General features: G+C 33.6%; 1 protein-coding gene across 1 annotated transcript; it reads right to left on the bottom strand.

The window, feature by feature from the left end:
• Window positions 1–3,009: 3,009 nt before the first annotated feature.
• On the bottom strand, window positions 3,010–10,558 carry LOC111405062 (calcium-dependent protein kinase 13). The gene is made up of 7 exons (XM_023033753.1): window positions 9,626–10,558; window positions 7,690–7,833; window positions 7,290–7,442; window positions 6,477–6,592; window positions 6,226–6,393; window positions 3,635–3,865; window positions 3,010–3,558 (listed from the first exon to the last, which is right to left on the bottom strand). Exons 1-7 carry the CDS (start codon window positions 10,254–10,256, stop codon window positions 3,412–3,414), a joined length of 1,590 nt encoding a protein of 529 aa, XP_022889521.1. The 5' UTR covers window positions 10,257–10,558; the 3' UTR covers window positions 3,010–3,411.
• Between the last annotated feature and the right edge of the window lie 893 nt (window positions 10,559–11,451).

Raw genomic sequence — 11,451 nt, 5'->3', positions numbered from 1 at the left:
TGATTTTTTGATCGTTATTTCACTATTTCAGCCGTTATATTTAACTTCTTCTCTCACAGGTGGACCCCACTTTTCTCCTAACGATCAAAAAATCAATTCTCAAAATTACTCTCAAACAGGCTCTTAAAGTCAAAAGATTTGAATCTAAGTTATTCAGTTTGAATATTAAAAGCATGCTATTTGTATCATTGAATTTTGCTCAAAATTAAAATTTTAAATTTAATTGTTAAATTTAGATGCGATTCATTTAAATATCTAAATTTCTTTGAACTATTTGGCATCATTGATTTAAATATCGATTGGCTATTAGAGTTAATTCTTAATAAATATTGTGAACATACTATATGGATGTCGTTAAATAGTTCATTTTTAATTTGTGTTATATAGTTAGAAAATTATTTAGAATTTCTCTATAAAGAAAATGACAATAGAACATTTTTTCAATCATTGTTAGTATATAACGTACATCAACTCTCTAATTAAATTTGCCAGAAAGCCGTAGAAAGACAAAAATGATAGTGATAATATATATATATATATATATATATATATATATAGTCAAAATTTGTAGATTTGATTGAAAGCTCCAGAAGAGCTAATTTTATATTATACATAGCACATATTATTGTTGCTAATAATTTGTGCTATAAAATTGAACATATTAAATTTCTAAAATATCTATTATTAATTGATACTATACAATAGCGTAATGTATTGAACTAGAAGTTCAACTACTAAATGAATTATTGTTTGATACGTCGAATTAGACCATCACTAGATAATATTGATGCAAGGGGAGAATACAAATGAATATTTAATGAAGAATCAGAAAATTCTTCAACTCAATGAAACCCTACATAATATTTGTTCTCTTTTTTGCAATTGTCATTAATCGTTACTAGCTAAATAGAGACTGAATTCCTATGCTTCTAAAAATTAATTATGGTAATATATGTGACCTCATCATCCTTCATGTTGACCATCTAAATATTATCTATATCTAATAAATTTGATACATATACTTTATGATTACACGTTGCTCGTATTCTAAAGTTTGTGAAATTTATGCTCAAAACTTAAACTATAAGCATAATTTTCAAATTATACAATCAAAATGATGTTTCATGTTAATACTAGTGAGTTTAAATTTCAACATTTTAATAAATTTTAGTTGGGATACTAATAAATATTTTAGCACTATTTTTTCATAAACACATTTAATCAGCTTAATAATTAATATTAAAGCAAAATAATTCCCATTTCTATTCAGGGAATGCTATTATGCATAATGTCAATATCAAATTTTCCATATTATAATTAACTCATGGTCAGGATCTGAATTTTTCATCAAGTTTCTGAAATTACAGTTTGAATACCTAAAATTGTATACTTAAATGAAATGAAAATGGGAAGAGTAAAGTCGTAATATGAATTGTACAACTCTTTACATAATGAATTTGAAGAAAACTTAAATAAATAGATAAGTTATCATGTTGTAAATATAATCACAAATCTCTATCTTGTTATTCTAATGTTATTATAATTATCTTATATAGATTTATTACTATCCTCAAAAGATTTAATATGCCTAAAATGTAATTCCATTGATATTATTATGAAGAATAGTAAATACGCATTATACTCTTTTTTTCTTGACCAAGGTTTGGTTCCATTGGACTTTTCTGACGCGGTTTTAAGGTGGCAACTTTTGTAGCATACTTAAAAAAATAATATACTCTCCTTTATTAGGATTTTTCTCAGAAAATTTTTCTTAATAAAGTTTAAACTAGACATTCTCTATTTAGTGAATGCTTATAACCTAAAAAACATTTACCCTCGAAATAATACTCTCATATTTATAAGACACTCTAAAGTATCAACAAAAGCTATTTTTCAAATCATCATGTTATTATAGTCATCAAAATTTGATAAATATCTCATATGAAAATGATATTATTTGAAAACAATACAAGACAACATGAGAAGTACTATTAAAGACGTTGACATACAAGACATGAATAACCCAATATAAGAATTTTCATTTATTGAACTAGAAAAATGCTCAATTCCACGTGCTTTTAATGTGGGCCGAATGACAAATTCAAGGTTAATTGCCCTTGTTAGATTCCCATTCTTTTAAAAATTTATTTTTTCAAATTTTATTTTCAATCATACATTTTTCAATAAAATAATATTATATGCAAATTCAAATATTTTCTTTAATTTTTAACCACATTATCTATCAATCTATTGTTCAAAATACATTATTTCCCCCCAAATGGGAATCATATTCAAAAAAACTTTTTGTTATATATGTAGATAAAAAATATAAAGAAGCTTTTTAAATATACACTATATTCTAAAAATAGGACTCACACCCCCTCAATTCAATCTTTCAACAAAAAATTTACTCTTAACAATATTTATTAATTTTGTCTAGAATTCTTCGCACTTGCCACCCATTCCAGCTTCACTTCCACCCCCTTCTCCTAATCTCCTCCACCTTGCCCCCACCACAGGAAGGAAATGGCAGTAGAAGGTCAAGATCAACGTAGGTTGTTATAAGAGGAATGAACCAATTGTTGAAGTAATGGAAACATACAAATTATTAATGTTAAAAATAAAAATAATGGTATCTAACACTAGTAATGTTAAAACGCCAATCTAGGTGGCCACACCAGCACACTTGATAAATTTAATTAAATGAAGCACGTAACATTATATTTAAGTGAACATATCATTTAATATCATACAGTTACTACAGTTACCACCTAAACTAATGCTCGACATCACTGATGCTGAATAACATTACTTCGAAAAAAATATAGATTGCATTTAACAGCTCCTCGTCTACCACAAACCAAACATGCACCAAATAAATCTCATAAAAATCAACCACCAAGCATTAAAGGACAGCATGGTACACATTTCTTCTCAACAATAAGTGAACACAAAAACGCAAGGCATGTAGCGATCCACTAGGGTCTGCTCTAAGAACTTGGGATGGAAGAGAGGGAAAGAAGAAATCACAAATAGGAAGACAAATATATATCATTCACAATCTGATAATGCGCTTTAAGGTGAGTTCTTCCTCACAAAAATATATAATGGAGCAATAAATTTCCAATTTCAACTAGTCCAAAAAAGAAACAATTCGAGATGTTGACCGAGACGAGAGAAAAAGGATTGAACGTGTGTGGCATACAGAGGGCTACAAGACTGTCCTACTAAATCAACATTTTCAAGAGGCTAATCAGATGCACTTTCCCTCTTCCAAAATCCTTATAAGCCCACCAACCAATTGGAACCCCATCTGACATAAGGAACCCCGCAAATAATGAAAAGAAGCATGATATGCATGCGCAACTCCGTACTTTATACAGATGAATGCAACGGTTCATTTGTGTATATTTACTCACCCAAGTTAATAGAACCATCTTTCACCAATTTTATGCTCAAACTATTGAATCTCCCTCTCGAGTAATGTCGAGATGCCTTTCTCCAATCCGTTCCCGTTTTCATCATGGCCACGAATTCATCATAGCTAATACGTCCATCCTGTACTCATTATGAGAATAAAGTGAGAGAAAATTCATATAGTATTTCACATCAATCAAGAAGATTTGTTTCATACCTTGTCTGTGTCAACCTCCTGGAAAATGTCATTTGCAACATATGTACAATCATCTACACCATCTTCCATCAAGGCATCTCGAAGCTCATCAGGCTCAATGTAGCCATTATGATCCTTGTCAAAATAGGAAAATGCTTTGTGAAGATGTTCATCATTGGCCATTCTCTGCAGATGGAGAGAAATGGCAAGAAATTCTCCATATTCCAAGGTTCCTTTACCATTTGTGTCAACCTGGAAGCAACAAAGAATTTTCACATTTGGGAGAATGAGAGATGGCATCAAAAGAAAAGAAAGCATTCTAAGCAAAGATTTCCTCTCCTCTCTCTCCCCTCTCTTCCATGAAAGAGGGAAGGATGGGTTACCAATACTTGGCTACCCTTTCACATCTAAAGATTAAAGGTTTGTTCAAGCAGAAATTTCTCCGTTTCTCATCCAACAAAGACCCAGAATAATGAAACTCGAGCAGTTAATGGATCAGGTTAAAGCATGGATTCCTTGAATAAAGCCACAAACTTTGTTTCTCGCAAGGTCTAAAACAAAACAGTTGCTCATTCGTGACGATAATAGTTTTTCAATTCAAACTCACATTCGGCCTCAAACCCATGTCCAAGCATATGTAAGCCTAGTAAACTTTCAGTAGTTTATTAACGAATTTCAAAATTTTTAAGTCAAACTCGGATTCAAATTTAACTATTATCTAAATCAAATTCAGATAATATGATTAAAGTTCCAACCAGATGCAGATCTCAGCTTCCTTTGTAGGTTTGGCATCAGATCCAGGCATGCATTTCCAATCAGTTTATAGTAAACTTGTTCCAGAAAGATGGAAATCTTTGAGAAGCATAACCTTAAATTTTAAAACTATTTTGCAATTCTGCTCAAGGCAAAGAAAAATTTCTCCATTTTGAAGAAATCAAACATCACATCTATAGATCTCTCCTTGCACTTGCCAAAGCAATTTATAAACCACTGCTATGAAACCAGTGGAGCTTTGGTGGTCAAGGCGGCACACTTTCTGTTCCTTTCCAATACCACAGGCAACCCAAGGGAAAAATCGATCCCCCTTCTTCCATTCCATTGTAGCATTAAGATTTTCATCTTTTTCTTTAATTTGTATGTGTGGTGGGGAGATGGAAGGATCAAAATATAAAGGTCTCCCTTGCAACCACTTTTGACACACCACAAATTCTCCCATCCATAGTTTTCTTAGAACAGGCATTTTACTGGCAGCATGATATTAGAAAATGGGTGTTTGCATGTGAGGATGTCAGCGAAAAACAACAGGCCTTGCTGGTTGTGTTACTGAATTCCATCTCAACACACAATAAACGACTCCACTTTTATCATTAACCCAATATATTTGATATCCCATTTCAAAACCCTCTCCAACAAACAAAATGGAGTTTCAATTGGATTTTAAAACTTGATATCCATAATTTAGTTTTGGATCAATACTTTATATTTTAATTTTCAAGTATTTGGCAAAGTATAAGAAGGTTACTATGCAAATAGTTTCAAAATGAGGACGGATATCATCTACATATGCACAAGTCTGTACTTAGAAGTCCACATGAGGGGTATACACGTGTTCATATGAGACAGCAAAGTGAAGTGGTAATTTGAGTTAAACTGTACAGGTCAAAGCATGTACAGAGATTGATATTTCACCATTTTCTTCCAATTAAACTTCATATATTCTTTTGGTTAAGAGGAGATCAAAATCCACAATTCCTTTTCTAATTAATCAAAATCTTTAAAATTGAGGAAGATAAACGTCAAGAGTAGCTTATTGCCGAGGCTAAGAAGAATCAAAATATTACCCAAGTAAATACTGTTACATTAGCATCTACCAGACACATTCCATACGTAAGTACATATGCAAGTAAGATCTTTAGGAAGTGGATTCTGACTATCAGCATAGATATATAATTAAATATAAAAATCAGCTGCAAAATAAGATTGGAGGGATTAAAAGGCAAATCAATATCGTATTAATGGAGGGGTGAGTATTCTTTCACAAAGAATATTGAAGGGTGGGGAGGAATCCCACCAAAACTCTTTTTTTCCCTCTAAAAGTGGGAAGATTTATAAGATATTACAGCAAGCTAATAACCATCAGCTAGTGCCTTAGATTTATCGAGATTCAATCCATCCTTGCTTTCATAAAATATAAAATGAAATCACTTCTATTCTTTTTTTAACATTTTATTTCAATCAAAAGAGAAGAACTGCTAACTCAATCCCACCCTCTTCCACGAACAAGGCCGAAACTCACAATTAACAAAATTCTTTGCCTTCTCTTATTTCACTACCTTTCACTTCTGCTCATTCTCCCAATCATTCTTTCCTCTTATTAAACTCCCAAAACATCATAAAAGAAAACTAGATCAATTTTCAGCAATGATGTTATTGACTTATTTCCCCTACCTTGATGAAGAGTAGAATGATATCGTGCCTATATAAATTATATGAACCCTAAAGCATATATTAAACAAACTCTTTACTAATCATTTAAGTCAAAAGGCAAACTTGTTAATGGAATAAAAAAATGCAAGTGTTCTATGGTTGGATAGTTCAGGTGGTAGACTTACAGCTTCGATAAGCATCTGTATTTCAGACTCTGCCATCTGTGAATTGAACTTCTGCAATCCAGCCTTTAGTTCTTCAGTTGACACAACGCCATCATTATCAGTGTCTATCTTTGTAAACATCTCTTTGATGCCTTCAACTTCTTCATTAGAGAAGAAATCAGCAATGACCTAATAGAATAAACAAGAACTTTAGTGTTTCCTGAAACAAACTAATTGGGAAAAGCTTGAAAAATATATATTCAGCAACTAACCCTCAGAGCCTTCTTCTTGAACCTATTCATCAATGAGAACTGCTTGAGTCTCGACTTGACAACATCCCCCAGAGGAACATTTGAATTCTTCTTTGCATTTTGGAGCCAAGGATGTTCTGCGAACATTGAAACCGTTAATCATTAAGTGAAACATAAGAAACATCAAAACAAACACTAAAAAACAACAGAAAGTTTTTCCGCTCGTCTCAAATGACAAGAAAATCTACGTGAATAGCATTTCCAGAAGATACAACTGATTGACGGTCCCTAACTTCCCCCATCAATCTAATCTGAAAGGAACCTCTGAAACACCATTTTTGTTAATATACCCTTTTTTGGTTAAAGAAAAGGAACCTTAGTATCATTTATGTGATAAAATGAGCAGCACTGTACTTTTAAACCATTTCATCAAAATGTATCTAAATCAAATATGAGGCCTTAACAATTACCATGTACAATTACACTCACAAAGCAACTAGACAATAAATGATTGTCAAAAGGATAAGTATTATTTCCTGTTCAACAAAAGATGAGATAGCGTATCAAGAAAGGTGTTTGTACTTTGCTCTTTTAAACCATTACATCAAAATATATATCACTCAAATAGAAAGCTTTAATAATTAGTATGTACTTTCATATTCGCAAAGCAGGTGGACAATAAAAAATGATTGCCAAATCTGTTCACCAAAAGCATGAGATAGTGTTTCAAACAAGGTAATTGTCCAAAATAAAAAGATTTAATACAATCTAGCTGACAATGCATTTTCTAGATTCATTAAACGAAGAACAAAGGAGAAATGAAAGCTAACTTACCAAGAACTTGTTTTGCAGTCAGTCGAAGCTTAGGATCTGGCTCCAACATTTGTCGTACAAGATTTTTGGCACTCTCTGAAATACTAGGCCAGGGTTCTCGCTCAAAGTCTATTTTCCCACGTATAATGGCCTGGGCAACACCTTGTTCAGATTCTGAGAAAAAAATTACCTTCAGAAAAATGATTTCTCATTTTTGCACTTCTAAATCCACATGAGAATTGAGAAAAAAAAATTGAGCAGAAAGAACGTGTTTATTATTGAGAGAAGCTAATCTAGAAGCCTATCTTGATCTCCCATGAAATATTAACAAATAAATAAAATTACAAATAAAATGCAAACAATCTAGAAATAGCATGCACGCAGATAGGGGAAGAGGGTATACATAAAGAATTCAAATTACCAGCCCAAAATGGAGGAACGCCACATAGCAAAATATAGAGTATCACTCCTGCACTCCATATATCTATTTCTGGGCCATAATTTCGTTTGAGCACCTCTGGAGCCATATAATAAGGGCTTCCCACAATTTCAGAGAACTTCTCACCTAGAATTTCAAGATAATCACAATTTAGCATCAATATAATACAAGAAACATGTTCGAATTTACAATATCATAACAAATCAGAATAGAGTTCAGAATCAGAACTTCAGAGGAAAACCATTACTGTGAACCCTTGGATCAAGTATGCAAAAATGAGAGATATTACAAAGTAACAAATAGATATATAGGCAGTAAGGACAAGGAGCCATCAGATAATCTGTCAGCGTATAGACCAAGTGTTCTGTAAGATTCTTATTCATAGGATTGTCCTTGCATATTTTTGTCTTCAATTCTGCCTAGAATTTCAATACAGCATAGGCTTCCCGTCAAATCTTACAGAATTTCAGTGTATAAGAAGTAAATGACATTATCCTCTCATCCTATGCAGTATAAATGTTTCAAAATCGACCCTCCTTTGAGGGAGAAAAACACTGGATCCTCATCAATGCAAGCACAGGTGAGGTGATGAAGCTAGGCATCAAAATCACGGGAATGTTGAGTATATACCATTGATTCAGGTATCTATATGGGAGCTAGTTCCTTTCACCCCTTTCTAATACTTCTGTAAGTTGGTGGCCCACTACTAACAAATGCAAGGTTAGCACGATTTCAATTTTCCAGCAGACTTTACTCATGCCAGGGGAGTCAACCATGAGGGAAAAAAATCCACTTCACTGAATTCTATTTTTGCATTACATTATTGGCAATATCAATGTTGAGAGAGGATCAGCTAATCAAATGATATTGATGCATAATTCCTACACTTCAATACCTGCCACATTCTAAGAAAATAAACAGTATGATAAAATGCAATATTTCAAATTGGGACATCATAACCCATAAATGCAGCATGCATACATATATAATAAAGAGAAACAACCCACATATATGCCTAGAACACAAAGGTGACGCCGAGAGAGGGTGAACAAATAAATTTTACCCAAATATTTCAATTTATAGTTGTTTCCAACACAGTACATATTTGGGCATTAATCAATTTGAAGAAATGTTGTGAGAAATCAATTCAAAGAAAAAAAAAGAAAAAAAAAAAAGAAAGTACAACTATTATTTGAATTCTAACATATGATCACAATGCCCAGCCTATTTCACGTCCTTTCTGGCAAGAGTTTCACAAAAAACAAGCAAGCCAAGAGCCACTGAAACAGAAGCGTTTCTGCCCCCAAAGGGAGTTTAAGACCTATTCTAATTTAAAGGCCACTGGAGCTAAAAGTCAACACTTTCCGAGCTTCATTCAAACTACCCAACTTCCCCTTCCAAATGTGCAGATCTTGACAAAGGGCACAGAAAGCAAAAGCCTCGAGGTCCTAATAAACGTTTAGCGTGATACAGGCAAAACTCCTAGAGCTCAGTGAACCCGGCCTATGTATCCCAGGGGTTCCCATCGGGTGTTACGAGAATCTTGTATATCATCATAGTATTTGCCAACTAGTAGTCACTAAATTACTCTTATCATCCCTTATTTCTGGTACTTGAAACTAGCATCATGTATATAATCATCCATTACACTTCTTTTCCCTTGAAAGTCATCTGGTTACACATATAAAATCAATAAAGATAATTTTATATCTAAATCTGCAAACAAACATGACATTTGTGCATATAATACATCATAGGACATATGCATCTATTAATTAAACGGTTAACTTCTTTACTTTTCTGTGAGATGCGGTAATATTACATAAATTCTTATAGTTAACTACATTCCAACCCCCCCCCACCCCAAAAAAAATAAATATAATAGTAAAGCAACTACAAGTCTAGAACTATTATTTACCTGGCTTGAAGAAGATTGACAAGCCGAAATCAATTGCTTTGAGGGGCGAGTTCTCTTTCTTACTTGCGAATAAAAAATTTTCTGGCTTCAAGTCCCTGTGTATCACCCCATGCTTGTGGCAAAGCTGCACCACCTCCACAATCGTCCTGGTGACTGCTGCTGCAGCCCGTTCCGTGTAATGCCCCCGTGCCACAATCCTATCGAACAGTTCCCCGCCTTCACACAACTCCATCACCAAATGCACAGCATTCTCGTCCTCGCACGCCTCCTTCAAGCTCACAATGCTCGAATTCTTAGGCAAATGCTTCATTATCGCCACCTCTCTCCTCACATCATCCACATCCACGGCTGTCCGCAGCTTCCTCTTCGATATCGACTTGCAGGCCAAGAGCTCCCTCGTACCCCGGTCAATGCACAAATAAGTAACCCCAAATTCCCCACGGCCAAGCTCCCTGTCAACTAAATACTTCTCTTCAATATTTTCCTTCCCAACATCACTCAATACCGTGATGACCTTTTTATTATTACCGGCGCCGGACTTCACCTTACGGGCGTGATCGTGCCCTGAAAAATTAGATGACTTCACATCTTCTCTGGCAACAGCAGCCGGAGATCTACAGCAGTTCCCCATTCAAATCTAGTGCAAATTTAAGCAGTTTTGAAGTAAATTTTCACCAAAAAACCCTAAACCTACCCTGTAGCTAGGGTGTCGCATGACTGAGATGAAAAATCCTAGCCCTATATAGAGTAGATTACAGCATAGGACACAATCTCTGCGATATTTTCACACAGAGAGTGCATTTTTTGTATGTGTGAGAAAAGGGTACAGATTTCGGTGCAATTAGTGTTGGGCATGGTAACGTTTCAGATACTTTTGTAGAGTAGAAGCTCTTTTTTCAGTTTTTAATTGTGAATAAAAAATTATGTATATAGCAGAGTAGTATGTATAGGTGTTTCTATAACTGTGTGTATATGTGTGAATTTGTCGGTTGACTGTGCAACGGGAACGGAAATAGGGAGAAGGGATCCTCTGGGTGCGAGCCTCGTGCTCGTTTCTGTAATCTCCAATTGACTATTGACAAGTGGCTTGAATTTTTTTATCAAACTGAAATTTTAAACACCGAAACGACACTCATTGAATATATTGGAAAATTGCGGCAACGTTCTGAATTTATTAAATTTATACAAAAAAATCTTTAATCTATATTCTTAATATTTTCAACCTTTATTTATACATTATATTTTTAATTTTAAGGATGTCAAACAGGGAAAGAGGGCAATCATAACGTATTCTCTATTAAAAAATGAGGAAATTTCTTTTATGAAAAGACAAATTTCATGTCCCAAGCTACCCATTACGAACTCCTGCTATAATTTTTCATAATGTTTTTATTTCTTAATCTCCGAAGCAATATTTTTTCATATTGAACACAACATAAAATGTAAAATTTGGATTTAATATAAATTATTGAGAAGTTCAGTGTGTATATGTGTGAATTTGTCGGTTAACTGTGTAACGGGGACGGAAATAGGGAGAAGGGATCCTCTGGGTGCGAGCCTCGTGCTCGTTTCTGTAATCTCCAATTGGCTATTGACAAGTGGCTTGAATCTTTTTTTATCAAACTGAAATTTTAAACACCGAAACGACACTCATTGAATATATTGGAAAATTGCGGCAACGTTCTGAATTTATTAAATTTATACAAAAAAATCTTTAATCTATATTCTTAATATTTTCAACCTTTATTTATACATTATATTTTTAATTTTAAGGATGTCAAACAGGGAAAGAGGGCAATCATAACGTATTCTCTATTAAAAAATGA

Source organism: Olea europaea, chromosome 12 (assembly GCF_002742605.1).
Source record: "Olea europaea var. sylvestris chromosome 12, O_europaea_v1, whole genome shotgun sequence".
Taxonomy (NCBI): Eukaryota; Viridiplantae; Streptophyta; class Magnoliopsida; order Lamiales; family Oleaceae; genus Olea; species Olea europaea.
Note: the sequence above shows the minus strand (reverse complement) of the source record. Positions and strands in the feature narration are given on the sequence as shown.

What these genes read in the sequence shown, in the direction of transcription:
- LOC111405062 (XM_023033753.1), bottom strand. Translation starts at nt 10,256, where the DNA reads ATGGGGAACTGCTGTAGATCTCCGGCTGCTGTTGCCAGAGAAGATGTG. An exon ending in GTCAATCTTCTTCAAGCCAG is followed by an intron (nt 7,834 to 9,625) that starts GTAAATAATAGT and finishes TTGAAATTCTAG; the next exon opens with GTGAGAAGTTCTCTGAAATT. An exon ending in CGTTCCTCCATTTTGGGCTG is followed by an intron (nt 7,443 to 7,689) that starts GTAATTTGAATT and finishes TTTTTTTCTCAG; the next exon opens with AATCTGAACAAGGTGTTGCC.